This window comes from Gobio gobio (assembly GCF_949357685.1).
Source record: "Gobio gobio genome assembly, chromosome: 17".
NCBI lineage: Eukaryota > Metazoa > Chordata > Actinopteri > Cypriniformes > Gobionidae > Gobio > Gobio gobio.
The window spans coordinates 25,202,721-25,227,955 of record NC_137110.1 but is presented as its reverse complement, the minus strand read 5'-3'; the positions used below and the strand labels follow the sequence as shown (position 1 = coordinate 25,227,955).

Here is a 25,235-nt window from a genome sequence, read left to right as displayed (position 1 = left end):
ACCGCACTTCAGAGGGCGCCCTTCGAGCCTTTACAGTCAGTAGAGCTTAAGATCTTGTCTCTAAAGACAGTACTCCTGATTGCATTGGCCTCAGTTAAGAGGGTAGGGGACCTGCAGGCATTTTCGGTCGACGAATCGTGCCTGGAATTCGGGCCGGGTGATTCTCAGGTAACCCTGAGACCCCGGCCTGGATATGTGCCCAAGGTTCCCACTACTCCCTTCCGGGACCAAGTGGTGAGCCTGCAAGCGCTGCCTTCGGAGGAGGCAGACCCAGCCCTAGCTTTGCTCTGTCCCGTCCGTGCTCTCCGGACTTACGTGGACAGAACGCAAAGCTTCAGGACCTCAGAGCAGCTCTTTGTCTGTTATGGAGGACAGCAGAAGGGAAAGGCTGTCTCCAAGCAGAGGATGGCCCACTGGATAGTGGATGCCATCGTCTTGGCGTATGAATCCCAAGACGTGCCCTGCCCGCTCGGGGTTAGAGCTCACTCCACCAGGGGTGTAGCCTCTTCCTGGGCGCTGGCTCGTGGCGCCTCGCTGACAGACATTTGTAGAGCTGCGGGCTGGGCGACACCTAACACGTTCGCTAGGTTTTATAGCCTGCGTGTAGAGCCGGTGGCTTCTCGTGTGCTCGCTTCCCATAGTCAGCTTCACTGAAGTGCCCGTTCTAGTGTCGGCTTGCTGCGCCATTCCCTTCCCCCGGAACGGATACGTGCGCTTATTTCTCCAGTCGAGTTCCCCAGGTTTGGCGAACCCTGTTGAGTCCTCCGCACCCCTCGGCAGTCGGATGTTGCGGAGCGTCCGACGCCAGGTCTGGCACTCGTATGCATTGGTGGAACTTGTGTCAGGCTGGGTTCCGTATGTCGTGACCCCTACGGCGGTCCCATACGTGTATCTCCACGGTTCAGCTCCCTACGGCGAGCTCGTGTCTTTCCCTTGGCAGAGTTCTCTGCCGTCTCAGTACGGTGTCGTCCCCCGCCTGCATTAGGCCGGGGCCTCCCCTGGGACTTCCGTATGTTGTGCTGCCCACGGCCAGCCCATACGTATTCTTTCCACATGGTAACTCCCTCCGGGCATGATGTGGCTCCCGCAGCGTCCTTCGGGCACGCTTTCCCAGCGTTATCCAATCAAGTCTGCTGAATGGGTCTTGCGGAACAGCAGTATGACTCTTCTGGCGTGAATCTTCCCGCCCGCTTCAGAACGGGGTCTGAGGGGCTCTCGCTGGGCGCTGGAAGTGGTAGTAACTGTGGCGTTTTCCATAGGGATCCCAATTCGTCGGTTATTACCGACGTACGTCGTAGTGACCGACTGAAAGGGAACGTCTCGGTTACGTATGGTAACCCTCGTTCCCTGAAGGAGGGAACGGAGACGTACGTCCCGTCGCCACAGTTCCTTCCATCACTGCCTGGCCGGTCTCTGGTTAGGCTCCTCAGTGAAAAACGTCAGTGCGATGCTCTCGCTTCCTGTTTATACCCGCGGCGCGGGGCGGAGCGCGAGATGCAAATCTCGCACGCCAATTGTTCATTGGCCTGTTCTTAAGTTCTCGAAGCTGATAGGGGCTCTCTGAAGTGATCCCAATTCGTCGGTTATTACCGACGTACGTCTCCGTTCCCTCCTTCAGGGAACGAGGGTTACCATACGTAACCGAGACGTTCTCAAGAATCATTTGTTATTATTATCAATGTTGTAAGCTGTTGAGCTGCTTAATATTTTTGTGATGTGTCACTTTTGATCAATCCTTGCTGAAAATAAATAAATAAATAAATAGATAAATTTATATATATATATATATATATATATATATATATATATATATATATATATATACACAGTACACACACAGTATACACATACTAATACACTATGGCCACAATTAATTCACCCCTAGAAATTCTTATGAGTAAAATATCTCTGAAGTATATTCCCATCAATTTTTACATATTTAGCACACCAGGGTGACTAGAAACATGAAATTATCCAGCCATGACTTCCTGTTCCACGGGAGTATAAATATGAGGAAACACAGGCCAAATTCCCTTAATCATTCATCACAATGAGTAAAACTAAAGAATATATTTCTGATATGCAGCAAAAAATTCACAAAATAGTAAGTGGCTGTAAGAAAATAGCTAAAGCATTGGAAATTCCCATTTCCGCTATCAGGGCAATAATTAAGAAGTTCCAATCAATAGGAAATGTTACCTATCTGGTTGGAAAAGAATGTGTGTCTATATCATCCTAATGCACGGTGAGGAGGAGAGTTTGAGTGGCCAAAGACTCTACAATGATCACATCTGGAGAGTCTCTGGGTCAGAAAACCTTAAAAAATAATAATAATCAAATAGCGCATACATCACCACATGTTGTTTGGGAGGGTTTCAAGAAAAATCCTCTGCTCTCATCCAGAAACAAATTTCAGTATATTTACTCATATTTGTCAGACACGACTGGAACTTCAAACGAGACAGGTTTCTATGGTCAAATGAAACAAAAAAAAAAATTTTTTTTGCTGTAAACCCTCAAGATGGGGTACCTAAAAAGTACCCCATGCCCAACGTTAAATATACCACTGGATCTTTATTGTTGTGGGCCTAATTTTAAAAAATTTTTGCTGGAGGTCTGGACATCTTGTTCAGATACAAGTCATCATGGATTCTATAAAATACCAACAGATAAAAAATCAAAACCTGACCACCTCTGCTAGAAATCTTATAACTGGCCATGGTTGGATCTTCCATCACAATGATCCAAAACAAACATCCAAATCAACACAAAAATGTTAGGCTGACAAGCCAGACCCACATCAAGTTGGGTCTGGGAACTCACCATTGGCAGGGCTCAATCCGAGGGGCGGGATAAACGGCTGTCTTTCAAATTCCCTCTGCACGCAATAGGATAGCGCTACAACCAACCAGAGCATTGAAGAAGGTGAAGAGGAGATAGTTGATAGAATAAACTGTTGCTGTATCCGGTCAGCAAAACTCCGAACACATCTTCCTTTCTTAAGAATGACTTCAGTGCCATTCTTTGTTTAAAATCTTCGCGGCAAAAGCCAATTCGAAGGACCGCTGTTCGCCAGCTTCTTTGTTTACAATTAGATTTGCTGCCACTAGGGTGCGTCTAGATTTCTAGGCTACAAAAATGTGTCACTGAGCACAAAATGAAGCTTCTGCCATGGCCGTCCCAGTCTCCTGACCTGAACCCTAGAAAATGAACGGGGTGAACTGAAGAGAAGAAGCATCAAAATGGAGCTGGGAATCTGAAGGATCTAGAGAGTTTCTGTATGGAGGAATGGTCTCTGATCTCTTGGCATGTGTTCTCCAAACATTATAGAAGACTCAGAGCTGTTATCTTGGCAAAAGGAGGTTGCAAAAAGTTTTGAATAAAAGGGTACCATTAATTGTGTCCGTGTATTAAAAACATTTAATCATGTATGTATTATATATATAGTATATACAGTATATTGTAAATATACAGAATATGGAACAAAGATATGCACTATTAACACTCACAAAATTAGTTCTTTGGATGAACTGAAAGAACTTAAAAATGAAACCTCTTCGTTACAATCCAGTATTATTGTGCATTTTTAAACATCACTTTATGATTGGTTACGTGAAGCATATAAAGTGGTAACATCATTAATGAATAACTACACAGGAATAAATGAGTAACACTAAATTAACATTCTAGTAACTACTATATACTAACAAGAAACTGATTGATGAATTAGTAAGTAATAGTGCTCTGTTGAATCCGGTACTATTAGCGAATCAATAAGTACTATTTTTTCATACCTCCCATGCAGAGAACTAATAACTACTATATACAGGCACATAATTAATGGGAGAAATGCACAATGTATAATTAATTCTAAAGTAAAGATCATGGTAACCCACTATGACTCAGGTACCAAATCCTTCTGAAGGAATTACTAATTATTTGGATCAGTATTGATAACCTATATGACTGAAGTCGTTGCAAGCTTTTGAGGCTTTTGTAAGGTTTGGATAGTTATTGCTTCTGCTGGATTTGGTAACATTGGGTTACCATGATCTAGTGTTGTAGTCAAGACCACCTAATCTGAGACCAAGTCGAAACCAAGACCAATGTGTGTTGAGACCAGACCAAGACTTTGAGGGGTTGGGACCAAGACCAAGACCAAGACCAGACCAGCACTCCTTAAATTCAGAGATCCACATTACCACCTGAGAAATGACTTATAACTTGTAATAAATATAATTAGATTAAGACATAGAGTTGTTTCCAATCAAATTAAATCATTAACAACAAAATGCATCTTTGCGCTACAGAGGTGATACAGAAGATGCATCTGAATTGGTAAATTACAAATGCATAAATAATGTTGAGGATATGTCTTTGAATTATTGAATGTTTGTATAAAAGCAATATCATGTTTGCAGTCATGCTCAAATTTGTGAAAACAGCTCTCTTGCTCTTGTGATTGTTCTTAATTATATCACATGTTATAAATCCAGATCTCATACAAGAACTTTTTGCAACAATATCTTGAATTTTGTGAGCATTTGTATTAACTTTTGTTGTCATTTTTGTACACAATCACTAATACATTTCTGAATCAGCACAATAAATAAATTAAAGAAATAAGTTATTGATTATATCCGAAGCAGTAAGTTTTTACATCCAATCACATTGTTAATAAATAAATCAGACAATGCACTGGCAATTTAGTAATATCCCAGCAGTCTGAGACCAAGACAAGACCAAGTTCAAATGTGGTCGAGACCGAGACGAGACCAAGACCACCAAAAAATGGCCGGTCTCAAGTACTACAACACTACTGTGAATTCCTTTAGAAGGATGTAGTAACACTTGCGGTTACCATGATCTTCACTTAAGAATACTGAATGAAAATGTGAAAGAATGAAAATGGCCAGTAATTCCTTTAAAAGGATGTAGTAACACTTGATTTATAATCCAAAACATTATAAAAACCTCAAAAGCTTACAATGACTTTACGAGGGAGTCCCTAGGAGTTATCATGCTCTTTACTTTAGAATATGGTTCCAAATAATTAGTAATTCTTCTAAAGGACTTGGTAATGCTTGAGTCATTGGGTTACCATGATCGTCACTTTAGAATGAATTATGCATAATGCATTATTCACATTAATTATGAACCTGTATAGTAGTTCTTAGTAGTCCTCCGGGAGGTATGAAAAAATAGTAGTTATTGATTAGCTAATAGCAAACTACCGCATTCAACTGAGCGCTATTACTTACTAATAAATGAATCATAGTTTCTTGCTTACTCATTTGTTCCTGCATAGCCTAGTTATTAATTAGTGACAGAGCATTCTAAAGTGTTACCACCAAAGTAGTTTGACTGCATGGGGTTGAGGAAATGACAACAAATGTTTATTTTTGTGTGAACTATTAGAAGCAACTACGCTAAATCTCTTGCAGCTAAACGCTATCAAGCTAATTACTTCCAGCTAACAATAGCCCATGTTAGCATGCTAAATGCATTGTTTATACCCTGGAAGCATGAGGGAGAAAAGAGTCAGTCCTCTAGCATTTACAAAGTATGCTGGGAAATAAAAATTGTTTTATATTCAGTTTTAGCAATGCTACGCTAATATCAATCGAAAGTATTCATGCAGCAAATGATTTGAGTAAACTTCTGTTTTACAAATTGAATTGTACACAATTAAAATTTGTTTAAAATGTTTAAGTAAATTGAGCAAGAAGCACCTTGTATGGTAATATATCTGATAAAAAGTTTTTTTTTTTTTTTTTTTTTTTTTGTATTAGTCAACAGATTTCTATGTACATCTCTTGTATGGTCCCTACACAGGAAGCCGCATAGGCACTCCACTTCCAAAATACTGCACACCTCTATTCACAGAACAATATATCACACTCTCAGCACCCATCAGATGAAAGGCCTGCTGTGATTTTTTTTTAACTTCCTGTACTTAATCCTTTCTCTTTTATTCTGTATGTACCCTGTCTTCAACAAGCAAGCTGTGACCCGTTCAAATATCACAGCATTACAGGCCCAAACATGTCAAATTCTATTCTGCTAAGAGCTTCTCTTCCTATCACTCTCTCTCGCTCTCATTCATACATCTTTTCAACAAGAAAATCTGGAATTTCATTGTCTCCATTTCTATCCAAATACTGTTGTTTAAACATCCACATTCTTAGTAAACATTCCTCTCCTGACCAATAAATTGACTTTAAGTGCTAATTAAACTATTTATCTCTTCACTAGTCTCTGTTCTATATAACACACACTTTGAATCAAAGGGAAGCTTTGTATGACCTGTTTCTCCCTGAGCAGAAAAGCCATTTGTTTGGCTCCATTGTGGTGGCTTAGCTCCATTAACTCGCCTTCTTCTAGCCCACATCAAAGCTACATCTGACATATGGATTATGAGTGGAGAAATGACGTTTTTTAAAATATGTCGCTCACTATCTACCATTCATCGAGTTTAGCTCTGGGAGTGGAAAACATTAATGTTTCATGTTAACATTGCTCATTCATACCACATTAACGCAGCAATAAAGGCAGAGCTAAAGATAAAATAAAACATATTAAATATAAACCTATGAAACATATTAATTGTTTAATATTATATTGTATATATTCTGTACAGAATTATTGCTGTAAATACAATATTAAGTACAGCGATAAAGACAGGGCGGTTACACTTTATTTTAAGGTGTCACGTGTTACAGTGTGAGTAATAAGACGTAGCAACATTTACTTACTATATAGGGTTAGGATTAGAAATAAGGGTTGGTTTAGGGTTAGTTTAGTATCATAATTTATATTTATTACTACAGTAACTACATGTGTAATAACATGTGTAACAACGACATTGTAATACTGGCAGGGCTAAAATACCAAAGATCTAGATAGATAGATAGATAGATAGATAGATAGATAGATAGATAGATAGATAGATAGATAGATAGATAGATAGATAGATAGATAGATAGATAGATAGATAGATAGATAGATAGATAGATAGATAGATAGATAGATAGATAGATAGATAGATAGATAGATAGATAGATAGATAGATAGATAGATAGATAGATAGATAGATAGATAGATAGATAGATAGATAGATAGATAGATAGATAGATAGATAGATAGATAGATAGATAGATAGATAGATAGATAGATAGATAGATAGAATTTCAAAACAAAGCTCTTTCACGTGAGAAAAGTTTTAATTAGAAAAACATGAATGCTGGAGAAATCTTGAATTCATTTCCATTTATTAGGATCAATTTACTCCGGTAATTGCTTTAACATTAGCAGATAATTGTCACATACATGGCCCTCGTGTTTGCAGTTAAAACAGTAAATTACTTGAACAGATGTGAGTCTGACCTTTGTTCCAGTGAAACAAGCTAGCTGCTTTCAAGTATCTAAGCTATGTTATGCACAGTATACTGACATTAAAGCGTGTCTAAATATAACCCGAAAATAATGACAATATGTTATAATCTTCACGAGCAATGTAATTATTATCACAACTGTTACTTCTGCTGAAATTAGAAGAGCTGTTGTCCAACGCCAACTGTTGTTGGACTACAATCACCTGTTGCTCATAAAAGTATTTTAGAGATCCTGTATCCGTTACACATTATACCGGCACCATATAGTAAAAATAACTATGGGACACTTAAACTTGAAGGTTAGATGAGCATTTGTACCGATCTGCAGACAACTGTTATGGTTTCGCAACGAGACCACGTGTCTTTTCAACTCACACACACACAAAAAAAGCGTTTGGAGCTCTATGATTTTCCTCTGGAATCGTTTTGTTGAGAGTTATTTAAATGTACTTTAGCTCGAGTCTCTCTACAAAAGAGACCAAAAGACATTCCTGGAGTTTTACAACTGAGGCAAACTCTGCTAAAGCACTTAAGAGATGGCTGTGTATTTAGACTGGCTAATTTGAATTCCTGATGCACTGAGGGGAAAAAAAGGCAAACTCTTGCACCTGTTATGACTACACTTTCCATGTTGCTTTAATAAAAGTATTCAAAGTGTATTTCCACAAAATAACTGTACATGGTGCGTCAGGATGTTTTGTGCTCTCACAATGTAGCTCTGGTGTTCTTAAACGTCTCCCTCAACAAGGTTTGAGCAACAGGCGGAAGTTCTGCAAGAAATATGTTCTCCGCAATAACATATATGAACACCGTTTTGAATATTTCAGCAAAATATGCACATTTTCACTTCAGGTCAGTAAGTATGCGGATAAAAACGTTTTTGTAGCAAGATCTCCTCAAGTACGCACTTAATAATAAAGGTTCTTTATTGGCAAATTTGGCTTTGATGGTTCCATGAAGCACTTTTAACATCCATGTAAACTTTACACTGCACAAAAGGTTCTATATAGTGAAAAAAATGTTCTAAAATGGGTAACACTTTATGTCGATGGTCCACTTTCGACATTCTACTAACTATAAGTAACTTTGCAACTACATGTCAACTCTCATTAGAGTATTAGTAGACTTTAGTACACTTTATTGTGCTGGTTGTGCAACAGTCATGTAGTTGCAAAGTTAGCAGAATGATCACTGAAAGGTTCTTTGGGGAACCCAAAATGGTTCTTCTATGGCATCGCTGTCAAAACCCTGTTTGTAACCTTTATTTTTAAGTGTCTGAGCTAGACAAAATATTCTTTCCGATTTAATGAAGATACAGTTTTAGACCTTGCCACAGGCTGTAATAAAGTGCTATTAAAATTATGGATATGATGAAAGATTGTCACCATGCTCCCTGTCCACCTGTCTGACAACTGAGTGCGGATTATAACAGGGCATTCTGGGAATGCAAATCAGACCCTCTTCATACCCATTAAGTCGAGCAACAGCTTCAAACGCCGATTTGTTCTGCAAATAGCCTATTCAGTCTGGGCCCAAAAAGCTGCAACACCTTTCTCTCCCCCTGCGGTAATTGAATCTTCAAAGGGGCATTTCCACCCCCCTGTTCTCATCCGCTACAAGGACCGTGGAATGAATAGCATGTTCATATGAAAAGAGAAGAAAGTATACATGTTTATCCATGTTCAATTACCCACCCCGTCATCTGCATTCATAATTACGGCATAAGAACACGGACAGACAATTAAGGGATGGATAGACGGTCCACGATGGTGCCACATTGAGGGAGCTTCCTAAAAAAAAGCATAGTTTTTTCCTAATGATCAACTCGGCAAGATGAATTACTGTTATCATACAAATCCTTCGGTCTCCGGATGGAAAAATGGATGTAGAAAGTGTTCCTTCAGATACTGTACATAATTCATATTGAGTGACAAGTACACCTGTGAGAGATTTAGTAAATACACGGTGCTTAAAACACACATTAGTCCTCATACTTCATTGAGCATAAAAACAAACTTTTCACATGAGGACTTTCACTTGGGCTGCCAGCCAAGTTTCATATTAAGAATCTTTGACACAGAAATGCAGTGAAAGATTTAAATAGGATTAAAAAAGGGGTGTTTTTAATCTCATTTTTTATTAATTAAATACACCATATTGGAGCAAATGTCTCTGAAAATATCACAAATAGATTTCTCTCTCATTCTGGATTTATAGGTTGACAGCTATGAGCTTCATTTTTTGTTTGTTGCGGGATTTCGGGTTTGTAGGGAAAGGGAACAGGGTTAGCTGCTGTGTAGTATGTACGGTAGCCACAATGGGACAAAACATTTACATGCATACATACTGTACATGGTAGTTTTACAAATACACCAAGAGTGTTCATGATTTGATTTCCACTAAAAAAGCCACGGATACTTCTTTGAACCCAGTCTTCAAGATTTTTATATCATCCGAAATGAAACACATTCCCTTTACAACATCTAAAATATAGAAAGAGAAGATACCATGTTGTGAAGAAAAGGAGAATAGACAAGGTAGGGCAAAAATATAAAGGAAAAAAGAAAGTCAGTATTCCCCCACTTAATTTTCAAACAAGTGTTATGAAAGCAGATTTTAAAAAACGCTGCAGTGGATCAGCTTCATTTGTCATTTTAATTTCACCCTTCCGTCTCTTTTTACCCAAAAACAACATCCTCCGGCTGGTCTCTCTCTGTGTCAGTCTTTGAGTCCCTCAGGATCAGAGGTCCCACCTGGGTCAGTTCATGGAGTCCTCAGTATTCTGCCTCATGGGTATTTTCCATCCATGATTCAGGAGTTTGGAGTAAAGGCTGTGAAAGGGGAGACTCTGGCAATTGCAGGTCAAGGTGAAGCTCAAGCCTGAGTTTGGCGCTCTGGTTCGAAGTAGCGGAGCTTTCAGGAAAGGAGTGGGATGGGGTCCGATCCAAAAGGTCTTCTGTGACAATGAGCGAGGGGCTGAAATGAAGGCACACATCCTGCTTTGAGCAACACCTACGTCCTAACACACCTGAAGGACAAAGAGAGAAAAAGAGAGACCTGTTAGCCACACTTAAACAGAGAAGAAAAAAATGACAACCAGTAAATGGGTCAATGACACATTTTGTCAAAAAAAAAAGGAAAACGTGCCAAGTGCTTTGCGCTCCATTTTCAAAAAAAGATTAACATTTATTGACTACATTTAATGAAAAGTCATGTGGTGTAATCATCAAACAAAAACTGATCAAATGTTCCTTACACTTTGAATACATTTGTGTCTATTAATCATAATAATTTCATCATATTTTATCTTAATAATGTTTTTAAAAAATGTAATACTTTTTTTTACAAACCTAAATATAATTTAAAAAAAATATTATCACTTGCCATGTCATGTCAAGGTCAAATTATCTGATATTTTAAGAGAGACCTTGACACATAGTTAATAAGGTCTGCAGGGTATGGTATGTATGATACAATTTCCAGTTTTTTTTTGTTTTGGTTTGTTTTTTTGCATGTTGGTCTCACCACAAGTATGAATACATGAAACATATTAAATGTGCTTTTTGTGTGTGTGTTTGTTTTTATGTGTATATATATATTAGTATATAATTATATTACTAGTCTTACAACGTCTACAAGTCTTACAACCACGATCATGCAAAATAGCTTTCAAATAGATATAAAAATTGCATGTGCTTTTAAATTTTGTCCTTCTTTTGTCAAATGAAGATCGCCAGCTCTGCTATAATCCCCCGCTTAACTTATTGATCAGCAAGGCTTTCAAATCCATCTGCTGCCCTATTTCCTCAGCATTTTAAGCACATATTGTAAAGTTAGTCTCTTTTTGTCTCATTTTTAACAATGATGTGCCACAAGTCCCTAGGGTGCTAAGTTCTTGCGCAGCTGAGACAATTATACCAATATTTAAGTGCCAGCGTTCTGCTTTCACAGACAGTCACGGCAAACTTTTCCACACTAACATTCCATCCTTCCTTTTGTTTTTTAAACATTCTAGGGGCGGGTGGGGGCTGGGGGGGCAATTTGCTTTTCCCGTCTTACTTCAAGTTACTAAGGGGTTTCAGGCTACTGTAATAGTAATTGCAAGCCCCCCATGCCACCCCACATTGGAGGGCTAATTAAAGAGACGGAGGCTGTGAAGGTTTGGCTCCCCTGGGTTCAGGCTCAGCATGAGAAATGTAATTTGTCTGTCCTGAACAAAGAGATTAGGGAGAAGCCGGAGAGCTACTTAATAAATGAGCATCAAATGTCCTCAGCCGTGGACACGGACAGCACCAATTATGTCACCATGAAATTGCACATAATAAAAACAATGGCTTCCGGACGAGGCCTCCTAACTGTCTAGGGAAGTGCTCATTCGGTTCTCTCTCTACTGGCTTGTTTCGGTTTCCAGCCCATTTCTATAGGCTTGGAGAGGCAGGAGAATTGCACAAACTGCTAAATTTGAGCAGTGAAAACGCACAGCAATATCATAAATTACAGTGCATCTTCACTGCAGTGAGTAGCTGAGCTAAGTTTCTTAATAATGATTCGAATCTCTCTTTACCAAGCGAAAACACGACTGTTTAAGTATCTCCTGAGGACACGTGGACCTTCTCTATTCCTGAGAGGGGCATCTGGGTGTATTTAAGAACTCTCTCTCCGCTATAATTAAAGCAGCGAGGCCAATATTCAGATTGCATTTTAGCATTAATAATTCAGCTGTTTTCACTACAATTGATGTCGGCACATAAATAAACAATGAGGCCTCATATTTACACAGTGGCAGCCGCCGAGCGAGAGCAGGGAAGAGGAAGGAGAAGGAATGGAAGGATGGGGGCTTAAACAGACATTTAAAATTAAGCTTGATAATGCAAAGGCTTTCAATTTGAAACGCAACACGCTCTTGGAGCTAATTTGTAAAAGTGACGATGCCTTAAAAGGCCTCTAACAGAGCACTGAGCTTAATGGAGCCCTTTCCCCACTCGCTACATCTCTCCTCAAACTATCTTTTTCCTGTTGAAGGTGAAATAAATGTTCACTAGGAGAGTCGAAAACTGTCCGATCTCTCCCACATCCTCGTTGTCTCCATATCAATACTGATTATGTGTCACTGAGCCGTTATTTTCAGTGCTGCCGTGTGATACAATCGGCTGGTGGCTGACTACACAATGAAGTCTTATTGCAGACGGTCCCAAAGGCGAGAAGAGGAATTAGGTAAATAATTTGCCTGCTTGGCGTCTGGTTTTGTTTATTTAAAGCTTGCTGTGCAGCATCGGAGGAGCAAATAGTCAGACAGAACCGTGGAGTTGAAAACATGGACGAAAATGGGACAGGATGCTTGACGTCAGCTAGCTTTTGTCTTATTTTAAGTCTTGTTGTAAAACCACGGCAGATTAAGAAAGGAGAACACACCTGTTTTTGTTTCTTAAAGGAGCAAAGTGATGTAGAAAATGAAAATGTGTATCAACAGAATTTTACATCTTGTGGCCCACCGCAAATTAATTATACATAATCAGTATTGAATATGAATGTGTCAGGGTTAGGGAGGAGGGAATCATTTTTCCCTTACCTGTCCTGTAACTAATAAGCTTGTGTTTGCTGTTATCTCATTTCAGCAAGTTAACAATAATTGTGATAAATTAGCCATTATGCTTGTCTTCCAGACCTGACTATGGGCTAAGGAGCTTAGCTGCCATTTTACTGCCTTAAAACTACAATATGTGGACAGATATACGATGCAATCATTTTGATAAGTGGCTGACTGAATGGTGTGTTTGGCAGAGGTGGACAGTAACTAAGTACATTTACTTGAGTACTGTACTTAAGTACACTTTTTGAGTATCTGTACTTTACTGGAGTATTATTTTTTAGGGATACTTTTACTTTAACTTCACTACATTTGAAAGACAAATATCCTACTTTTTACTCCACTACATTTCTATCAAGGTCCTCAAAGTCGAAAGTCGTTTCTGTAGCAGCTTTAAAAGTCAGTGGATGATTTTTGTCTTCTTTAAAAGTGTTTTTTTTTTTTTTTTTTTTGCAGACAGCCTATCAGTAATCACTCTTGTAGGGTCATGTGAAGTTTGCCAACATTTTTTAAACACTGTATGGCAAAATGGAAGACGACGGTTCCTCGGCACAGTGTGTGCACCCATGGCTATACTTAAAATGTATGTTTCAGTTTTCTCAAAAGATTAGTTTAGTTGGCACACACTTTGATGCATTTGGGAGAATATCGGATGCGTATCAGAGTATAGGGTCCATGCATTCAGCCGTAAAGTGACAGCAGCTTTGTAAAGAGCTTTGTAACTTTTATACAAGAAATTGAAAATTTCAATACTTAAAGTTACAACACTCTATACGGACACTCTAAATGTAAAGAAATGAGTTTAAGGTAGTCGTATGCTAGCATGTCGGATGGAGCATCACTGACTGGCTTAAACCAACATGATGGCATAATGTGCATTTATACAACAATGCAACAATAATAAAATAATGCATTGACATAAAAAATGAAATTTACTTGTTATACTTAAGTACTTTTAAAAACAAATACTTCTGTACTTTTACTTAAGTAAAAATCAGTTTTTAGAACTTTTACTTGTAACGGAGTAATATTTGACCAGTAGTACTTTTACTTTTACTCAAGTAATAGAGTTGTGTACTTTGTCCACCTCTGGTGTTTGGATATATACCGAACTAGGGGTGTGCGATCTGACGATTTTATATCGTGATTGATTGTGAAGACATCCACAATCTACTTTTCAAGCGAATCATAGAGATTGCGATCTTTTATGTCCTTGTAATAGCGGGACTTTTATTTTGACGGCACGACAGACTTTTATTTTGACGATGTTGAGAACGGCAGCACCTGGGCGCACGTTGCTCCTGTTCTCCATCTTCATTAGTTTATGGTCTAGATTCAACAGATTTGTCTAATACGTTACTGGTTAGAACTGTTAAACTAAGTAAACTGTATATGAAAAAAGTATTATAGCGTTTGCTTCTATATTATTAGTAACAGAAAGGCAAACACTTTTAATACTTTATCATTTACCATCAGCATTCAGCAAATGCGCATTTATATAATTTGAACAAATCTTTGAATATCTAATAAACATTTAATTTCCCAAACCTTGCCGATTTAGTCGCATTCAGCTGTGCCTGCATGAATGCATGTTACTCTGTGAGTGATGGTCAGTGACGGTCAGTCCGTAAAATTAGTTTAGCTTCACTGGTGACACACGATCGACAAACTTTAAACCCTTGATTTCAAAATACGCTGCGCTATATTCAGTTGCCCGCTGTCGTATTCATGCCATTTTCACGGTGTGCTGAATATTACCTTGTCTTTATTTGAAGAAATATGATTCCCAGTGCGCACAAAATCACCAGCTGGATACACTTTCTTTGTATTCATATTTTTTCAAACATGATTACCAAATCAAGAAGTTACAATCTAAAATCTAAAATAAGTTATATTGTTTTAAATATTGCTTAAATATGCTTAAATATTGTTTATTTCTTTTTCGACATAATAATCATAATCGACAGCCATCAACCCCCCTGCTCTTTAAAATATTACAAAAAAACGATATCGGCTGACCACTAGTTTAATGACTATTTTGACAACTGATTGTTTAATGCAATACTGTGTTTTAAGTTGTGCAAAAAGACAAGCCTTTTCTAGTCAGGAAATTCTCTCAAAATTGGGAAGATCGCGATTCAGATCGTGGATCGTGATTGTTTGTTATAAGATCGAGATATGAAATTTTGGGAAGATCGCCCACCCCTATACTGAACCTATTTCAGAGGAATCTAAGTGGGAAACTTTGATAGCAGAAAGATAGCGGCTCTCACTTTCTGGTCAGGCAGTAGAGGGTTAGTCTGCAGTGAACTCAAATGGCCGTTGATGAGTGCTGTGGGTCTGTCGTGTTCGCAGAACAAGCTGCCGTTGATGTAGTGAAACCGGTCACCAGGGACCAGCCGGTTCCGGCAGGTAGAACATGTGAAACACTGCAGGACACAATAAAAAGGACTCCATTACAACAAATCCTCAGCATCAGATCTCGGATCAATATCAGAAAAGGTTAAATCATTATCTACTTTATATTAATTTCTCATTATTCCTTCTGGAGATTCTACATGGGCATTTAATACTGCCCTAGTACTGACTAAAATTCACATACAATATTTTTGATTTGATATCAATCATAGGCAAATATATAGCACACCATGAAACAATCATTGAAGAAAAACAGACTCTATGGAGAGGGAAAGAATTTTGTAGTGCAATGGAGCATTTAATTTTAGAGCACTTAAAGATTAAAGGTTACCTTGAGATGGTACACGTTTCCCTGTGCCCTCATAACCAGTTCGCTGGCTGGGATGGACTGACCACACGCACTGCACGCTCCACTGTTCCCAAATAACCTGTGAAAAGAAACAGAGACATGTTAGCATTGTCAAAACAAGAGATAAAGTGTGAGACTGAATCCGTCTTAGACAAAGCCTAAATCATGACCATCAGTGAAAAGTGGCAGAAAATATCATAACTACGAATAACTGAATAACTACGAACAAAATGATTCATTAAGAATTTCATATTTCCTTATGACCAATATCTCATTCATTCAATCTATTTTCATTCAAACAGTGTGACCTGTGCATACAAATTAAATCTTACTGCATTAAAAGTCACTGTATGGGTGACATTTTAAAATATCAAATTTCCGTCTTTTCTTTAAACAAACCCTCAAAAGTTTGTAGTTGGACAGATGTTTTAATGTTTTTGAAAGAAGTCTCTCATGCTCACCAATGCTGCATTTATTTTATCACAAATACAGTAAAAAGTAATATAATGCAAAAGTTGAATTGTGAATGTTCAGCAGCCATTGCACAAGTCTTCAGTGTTACACTGCCCTCACAAATCATTCTATTATGTTGAAAATTATTTGAAATATAAATTTTGGTAACACTTAACAATAAGGTTTCATTTGTTAACATTAGTTAACTATAATTATATAAGTTAACACAAACTAACAATGAACAATACATCTACACCAAGTTTGTCTCTACCATCCCATTTTATCAACCCTTGCTTAATGAAAGTATTTTATTTATTTTTTTAAATACAGATCTCAAACGTTTGAATGGTAGTGTGTATAGCAAGTGAGTATGTGTTGTGATGCTTTAGTATTTTTTTGTCAGTTTTTTAGTATTTTGACAGCTACAGTCACCATCCATTTTCCTTGTATGGAAGAGAGCGATGTGAATATTTTTCAAAACTTCTCTTTTTTCACAGTTGAAAATCATATGGGTCATATTTAGCGCGAGAACCATCAAATTATTGGTGACTTTTATTTGAAATAAAACACACTGGAGATGCACATGGTCCTTATTACCACCTAAAAAATACTTCTGTGTGGATCAAAGAGGTTTGTTAACCTGTTTGGCCTTGTTTTGCTGTAACAATGAAATCCTTGCAAGGACAGGTTAAATAATTTGTTCATCTTGTACACAAGCCTCTTTTTCTCCCTCTCTCAGTCTCTCTCTCTTTCAAACACACAGAACAAATTACATCTTCAATATTCTGATGTAGGAAAAATAAAATCATAGTAATATCAGCAAACCAAATGAAAAAATCCTGCATCCTGTCCTCCGAAAGCCTCTGCCACTGGGACTAAGTATTACCTTTGGTGTTCATTTTTTGCAACCTAATAATAACCTAGAACATAAGCAATCAGGGCCTAAGAATATTTGATTGTACATCTAGGCGGAGACACAGCGCTTTTGCCATTAGGACTCAAGCGAGTGCTCAGTCACCGCCGCCTTTCCATTAGAAACCCTCGGCTACCCGGGTTGATATATAATGTGCATGGGTTAACCTTTTCAATCATGGTGTCAACACTTTAGATTTGCTTCTGCTCATCTCTTTCGTCTCTAACCTTCCCTCTCTCTCTCTCCCTCTCTCTCTCTCTCTCTCTCTCTCTCTCTCAGTCTCTTGATAATGAAATGCTTGCTCCTGCTTCCTTTCTATCTGCCTTCTGAGTCCACAATTTAGATTACTTCATCTTGCCGAGCAACAAACTGAATGAAATTTCGATTTGAGCAGAAAGTAATTTACTGGGATCTGGACCCATTTGTCATCATATCTCACTGGCTGTTTGCTCTATCACTGCACTTTTCCTATGCAATCAAATAAGACCACAGCATCTGACAAGCTCCAGAGAGAGAGAGAGAGAGAGAGAGAGGGAGGGAGGGAGGGAGGGAAATATGAGGAAGCAGGAAAGAAAGAAAGAAAGAAAGAAAGAAAGAGACTGTTATAAGGATAGAGGGAGAGAAATGGGGAAAGGGTGAAGGATGAAGGAAACATTGCGAGAGTGTTCCACGTGTACACGGTTACAGAATCAAGGATGATTTCGTCCCTCAAAATACTTCCAACTCATAACCCGATAATGTGCATTCTGTGGATGCCGATATAGCATCAACGCACGCACAAGAACATATGCATTCCGACATCGAAACAGCTGTCGTCTGTGACGCTTTGCATACGCATATGTGGCGTTTATTGAGGGCGCTACACGACAAGCGAGTGAAGCTTTAAGAGTTTCTCTTCAGCGGCGGCTGTAGAGAGGGGGGGGGGGGGGGGGGAAACAAATTTGGCTGTGGCATCGATTGGAGCAGCTCAATCAAAACTCAATTTCAAACGTAATTAGCTGTAGGCTTGTGACAACAGCATGGCTTCAATGGCGTCGATGGGCCAGTCATGCTAGGCAAATGTCAGGGGGGGAAGGTCTTTAAACGCTGCAGTTTGATTCACCTGTAAAATGACATCTTCCCCCGGCCTTGAGAAAGCAATCTGCCGAGCCGCGACGTGTGCTTGATTCGACAATCCCAGAGCGCTCGCACCTAAATTTGCTTACAAGTTCGTATTATTTGGGATCCGGGCTCTTCCCTTTTAATTGCCCCGTTGTCTTTCAGAGGAAAAAAAAAAAAAAAAACCTTTTTACAACCTTTTTATTTTCTTGCTGCTCTATACGCAGCGTAGCAGGTTAATTATTTGAGCAGGGGATGGCTGCTGATAGCATTTGATTTAAAGGCCTGAAGGCTTTAGGAGCTCAATTAAGTTGCTATCAGTCTGCTCCTCACCTCTAATGGTCTCTTTCGCCATTGAACTCTGGTGCTGACGAAGGGAGCGTAGAGGAGCGATCTCACGGGTCACCATAATTAAGGCCAAGGGACTCTTTAATTGCAATGACACCACCAGTTTGGGCTTCCTTCTCCTCAAATCAGCCTCTCCTTTGTAGTTTTCTCACTTTCTAGGTATTCAGCCCTTTGATCAATCAGAGGAGGAGGATTTTGTCAGCGAAACATCGCGGAATGCTGATTTATTGACTTGCTCCATCTCGGGCAGAATGAAGAGGGGCTACAATCTACAACTGTCTTTCATTACGAAAGCACGACAAGAAATCTGTCTGCGCTCCATAGGCGATGTCTAGAGGATTTAATTTGGATACCGACTGTGAGGTAAAATACAACCTAGCAGGGCTGTTCTGGGCCATCTGGCAGAAGCTCGGCCTCTTAAGCGGAACCTTTTGAGTGGAGTGATGTAAGTTGGTACAACAATGATTTCTGCAACACAGTCCATTATAAAAATGCCTCTCAACATTAGCAGCCAAAGCACCTTAAAAGCACCAGGCCATATTGATACTTAAGCAGGGCTTTGCATAATGGCAATGTTACATTAGGGAAAGAGAGAGAGAGAGAAGGTGGGTAGGGTGGAAGGGAAGGGTAGGAGGAGATTTCACGGCAAAAAGAGCGGGCGGGCGGGCAGGCGAGCGGGCGGAGGGGGCTGAAAGCAGCCAAATGACACTCGGTTAATTCAGAGTAACAGATCTAGTCCCAAGTGGATTGAAGGCCTTGAATTAATTCTGTTATGACAAATCAAGATAAACGTTTCCCCTAAATTGCATGCGATTTAATTAATTTCTGAGATCCAAGTATTTCCTGGCTTAATAGTTCACATGCTCCCATGCTGTCATAGTGCTTGAGTGGGCAGACTTCAAAGTGATATTAAATAACCAACTATTAGATTTACCTAGCACGTTCTATTGGAAAAGTGCCATTTAATTACCTGGCTCTATTCAATTAAAAGGACAGTGTTTTTCCCCCCAACCTTACGGTCACATGATTGCTCACTCCCAAAATGAATTCTCTCTCTCTCTTTCTCTCTCTCTGTTCTCTCCAGCTCACGCAAATATCAGCCATGGCTTAGGGACAACATGATTTCGAATGAGTCCCTCCTGCTTCTCTGGGGCTAAAACTGCTGAAATCTACAACTCATGCCGGTTGCCCTTGTGCTTGGCACTGGTGGCCTCGAGCTGAGTGGTATCAGAAGCCTATCATCCCATGTCATTTCCCCCCCATCTGCCATTAGGGAAAATGGGATGCGTTTTCACTCGCGCCATACCAATCAATCGCTAAGCCTTTTTGCATCAGTGGTATTAATATAATTCTGGATATGTAACTTCATTATTTACACAGCAAGGGCAATTTAATAATCCATTACAAAAATAAGGGAGGCCCCTTTAAAATCCCCTAAGGGGACTGGCCTTCGCAATAATCCCCTCTTTTTTCTCTCTCTCTCTCTCTCTCTCCCTTGCTCTCCAGCTCTCTCAAAAGCCAATTTGGTTAATTAAATGTTTTGTTTGCAATGTGGCTCTCATTCATTTCGGACACGTCATTGGAAGCGGATAGGAGCCAGGCACTAGATCTCATTAGATAAAACCCATCAGGACTAAAGGAAAATGGAGGGGGACTCTAATTAAAGCTTTTAATTGTGTGGACTCACTGTCAGATGTTATTTTCCCCCTCTTATCTATCCTCAGATCACAGGCTCGCGCGAGCTGCGTTTTAGCTCCGTTCTCCCGCCAGACGCGCTCTTATTACGAGGAGAAAGGTGTAGCTACTTTTCCCTCCCAGCTTGTTTTAATTAGGCTCACAGGCCCGATTCTAGCGGCGAGTCTTGTAGACTTGATCCCTTCAGATCAGGTGGAGTGGAAAGAGTGAAGGCACTCTTCACATTTGGACTGGTCGTCTCAGGTTTGCTCTGGTTGACACCTGTTGTTCCAGCCTGCCGGCAGCAGTGTCAGTGCGAGGCTTCGCTGAATTATCCAGGGCGAAGCGCATGCCAAGGTAAATACTCACTAATGACTGAACTTCTGCCAAAAAACACTCTTTCTGGCGGGAAGAGCGGAATATATCATGGATACTTCATTTTAAGAATCAACTTTTAAATTGGCCTTCCTGTTTTAATAAGAAAAATATAGGCATTCCATTATCAAAGTCACTCACACTGTGTTTTTCCATTCTTCAAAACTGAAGAAATAATCCAAGAAGGCTTCAAACTTCTCAATGCGAGAAGTCCTGGAGGGCTCCTAGGGTTTTCACTTTGCCCTTGCAGAGGTCACGGTGCTGAAGGATCAGCCTGTCAAATCAGGCCATCCACATCAGCTGAGTGAGACTGCCGGGCCGTCACCCAGCCACCGCTCTGGGTGTCAGACTTACTTGCATAAATATTTAAAAAGGGTCTTTTTGCTAATTAAATGGTCTCTTTGCGATAAACAAAACATGGCGGAGAGGATGTGAAAAGTCTTTTAAATTCCTGCAGAGTCGAAGGTCAGCTCTGCCTTTACCAATCAAGTTTTCTAGCATCTCGTAAAGCAAACACACACACGGTCCTAGTAGCGCGGCTCCTTTTGCTTAAGGATGAAATATGGCGAGAGCCACAGACTTGCAGATGTTCTGGAGAAAGAATCTCCTTCGTCTTCTGCTCTGTCAACATGTCAGTGGCTTGACCTCTTTTTTAAGAGTGTCCCGTTGAGGGTTTAACCAGCGCGCTTTAACGAGGGCCGCTGACGGCACAATCTGAGACACATGTTCTCTATGGAAAATACGCTCTGCTCCGTGAGAAGCTTGACGGCTTGTAACTTTTCCCTTAATATCTTTTTTTTTCTTGACAACCATCACTTCATCTAATCATTACATGCCTAATGTCATTTCATGTGGTCGCTGGACTGTCATAATGTCCAGATGTATGAACTATCTGAAGTTTGGCTTCAAAGACCATCAAAAAGCAGCAAAACTAAGCTATCCCTAAAAGATCAGAACACATTACTGAAGACCCCATTTAAAAGTCATTTCACAAGCGCATCAGAAATCTGAAGAAACTTGAGAGAACGCCTTTTATGAACACGTTCTTCAAACACATGAATATGGTTGTGATTGTGATTTGCACAGATTCAAATCGATAATAAATGTGTCTAACCTGATGTAGTCGTTTCTACATAGGATCATGCCACTCTTGGTGTAGCAGGATGTGCCGATCTCTCCGAGCTGTGCCTGGCAGCAGGAGCATTTCAGACAGCGGCTGTGCCAATAACTGTCCATGGCATACAGGAGAAAGCGATCAGCAATCTTTCCCCCACAGCCCGCGCAGCGCTTCCACGACAGAGATCCCGCTCCAACAGGTGGGGGCTGGGCACTTCCTCCAGGGTTCACCATTGTGTCTGCAGGAACATAAAGAGACAGAAGGGAGACATGGTTAGAGTAGAGCAGTCAGTCAAGAAGTTTTTTAAATCTTTGTGGCTATAGGATATCAAGAAAAAAACGGCATGTTTTTAAAAATAATTTGCTAGTTTTTTTGTTTTTTTTTGCTCAAAGCTTTTCTGCACAAATTTCTTTGCTACAAAAAAACTATTTAACTATAAACCATATACAAAAAATGGTGACCCTAAAAGCATTCAAATACCATCAGCATTACTTAAATCCATATATCTTGCAAAGTCAGTCACGACTGTCAGTTTCTGACAGAAGTTTTGTCATTGCAAGATCTAAAACACCTGGAGCCTGAACAGTGACCCAAAACACTGAATGTTTTCAGAGGCACGCTTCCTAAAAGCTCTTTTGAAATAATTGAAATGCATATAATGCCTGCAAGCAAGTCTGAGAATTGTTTTAAGTGGCAGGCTGTCCTTGATCTTTATCTAAGTGCTGAAGTCAGCTCCTTTGGTCCATTTGTGATAAATGTCTGCTCGCTGATAACATTAAAGTCGCTGGAACAATTAAAGAGCCGCTGGCTTTTGTTAGGTTGTCTACATTGCTTTTAAACTACATTTACCTGGACCTTCATGTGTGTGTGTGTGAGGGAGAGAGAAATAGTGAGAGAAAGAGAGAGAGACCAAAGTGCTACTGTGGCCAGAACTGGAGAAGTTAATTGGGGAACCCTTGAAGTTGTATGATCCATTCAGAGGTCGACATATTCCACTCGCTTTCACTAAGGTTATCAGATGACGGATTTCCAGCCAACATCATGAAGAACATTCAGCAGCGTTCGCTTTGGGGACTGGTCACTGCCGCGTGAAATTACCCCCGGTATGTTGGATCATTCAGCATATGCAAGAATCAGTTAATGCCGGCCTACAGAAATATCTGCCTCTGACAGAAATCACATTAACCACGAACCCTCATTTATGATTGCAGTTCTGTACTTTGGTCTGTTGATCCATCAGTACCGCATGCATGCACTTCTGCTCCATCCTTCCACTAATACATCTGAAATTTTAATCTTTCCCAGGTTTCATAAGGAGGACCGCTGGACCGAAGTGGGAAAGATTAAAATTTAAGATATATTCGTGGAAGGCTGTAAGCCAAATCTTTGTTGAAAGGTAATTAGAGGAGAAGAGAGAGGCGGGGGGGGGTAGAAAACATTGCACTGAGAGAGGGAGAGAGGCATTCAGTAACCCCATTAGTGGAGGCTCTTAGGGACAAGCAATACCTTAGTGCTGATTAAATCTAAAGGGAGATGAATCAGAGACCGAAAGTGACTCCCTCAGATAAATAAGATCGGACCATCGTCAAGTTTCATTCCCAGTAAGAGGGAAGAGGGGAGATTTGAAGAGAGAGAGGGAGGGAGGAAGGGAGGGGGTGGCTTTTAAGTCAAATGGGCAAACTCGAGTAATTACACGGACAGGCAATTTAAGCGAGGGGATGTGCAGAAATATAAAACAGATCAGCAGCCCGTGGCCAGTAATACAGATCGCAGTCCTGGAGCCTAAATACAGCTGCTCCTATTACACTGCACAAGGCACAGCAAAAGAGGCAGAATATGCACTTAAACACACGCGCACTTCGGATGCGATAATATGATGTTATAAACTCGAAATGCGTGAAATTTCCATCGAGCTTATCTAAATGTCTGGTCTTCATATGAGTAAACACACCAGAGCAAACGCTCATGTCACTACACTACATTACAAGCTAGTACGTTATTTGTGTTGCGCGCGTGACATGCAATACAAATTGCACAACAAAATACAATAAAATACATTTTTTTTAAAGTTCTAAATAAAAACTGACATTTCTGATGCTTACAAGTGTAGAGGTTTTAATACCAATCTGCAACATTGTGACGCTCCATAACAAATGTGTCTCCCTCTCGCGACGCTATGAAATTGCTATTATTCATAAAACAAAACGTGAATTGTTGTAGAGAAATGTACTAACCTCTTTGAAATGTAATGGTTGAATGGTTGGTGAGAAATGTACAGCAGTCTGTTTTCTCTGTAGACAATACAAATAACGCGCACAGTCCAAAAAACTCACACACGGAGCGCGTGCATGAATACTTCTCACTGCTGTGAAAGAGTCAAGGAAATGGAGTTTTCAGATTGTATTTCCACTGTTGCCGTCACCTTTTTCAAATCTTCTTGTTATCGCTGGAAAGATCAGCGGCGGTTTTGTTAAACGAGCGTTCGGGAATGTCTTCCGTAATTTCCATAGATGAAGCGAGCGCCTCTGTTCGCAAGTGTCCTCTCGCGCTGATGTCTCGCCGTTGCTTGTCGCTTGTGCTCTACATGTGTCAGTGACAGAAAAAAAGCCTAGAGTAAACCTCATCTCACAGGATGACGTCAATCAGGCTGCAGCCAATCACAACGCACTCCATTCAAGCGGAATGACAAATCCAGCCAATCAGGAGAAGTCGAGATTGACTTAGACACACACTATTCAAAGGAGGAAATATTGCGGTTGAGCTGGCTCTGTCTGCTTTTTGGGGTTGGATAGGGCAGTGGTTCTCAAGCGGGAGGGTCGGGACCCACTAGGGGGCCTCAATAAACTTCCAAGGGACCCCAAAACGCTGTTCAATTATTACAAATAAATTGTTGATAATTGAAATAATTTCACATTGAAAACGCAAAATCTACTAGAAATGGATGTGCGTCATATTTCTTACTTGAACTTGTCATAAGCTATCACTTTATTACAACCATGGCAAAAAAAAAGTAAACAAGTTCTTAAATTGTCAATTATTACCATAGACCTAATTAAAATGTAAACGCACATTTTTTCACTTTACTTTCTCTGTTTTATTTTATTTAAACAGTTGTAGGCTATTAACGCAGAGTATTTAAGTTATGCCAAATGTCTACAGTTTTCATAAAACAGATTTTTTTTTTATTTATTTATTTTACTTAGGCTATATAATTGTGTTGTCCCATATTTAAATTGGACATCTTGAGATAAATCTTGAGATTAAACATGAATAAGTATTTGTAATGTACTGACAGACCATGTTTTTGTTATTTAAAAAGTTACAAGGAAGAATAATCATTTCAGCTATGTAGGGGATAGGCTGCATTCAGACGTTGACAGTGGGCGACCTAAAAATGAAAACCACTTATGGCACAACATGTGCATGTAAAAAGTATACACAAGCAGTATTCAGTATTCCATTAATATGTCTCCTGCAATGGGAGAGTATAGTCCTTCTCATATAATAAG

The 25,235-nt window shown here is 39.7% G+C and overlaps 1 protein-coding gene across 1 annotated transcript; it reads right to left on the bottom strand.

Annotated features, from left to right (window-relative positions):
* Nucleotides 1-7,256: 7,256 nt before the first annotated feature.
* lmo4b (LIM domain only 4b) lies at nucleotides 7,257-24,341 on the bottom strand. The gene is made up of 5 exons (XM_079841576.1): nucleotides 23,961-24,341; nucleotides 21,724-21,964; nucleotides 15,731-15,827; nucleotides 15,255-15,410; nucleotides 7,257-10,422 (listed from the first exon to the last, which is right to left on the bottom strand). Exons 2-5 carry the CDS (start codon nucleotides 21,957-21,959, stop codon nucleotides 10,414-10,416), a joined length of 498 nt encoding a protein of 165 aa, XP_079697702.1. The 5' UTR covers nucleotides 21,960-21,964; nucleotides 23,961-24,341; the 3' UTR covers nucleotides 7,257-10,413.
* Between the last annotated feature and the right edge of the window lie 894 nt (nucleotides 24,342-25,235).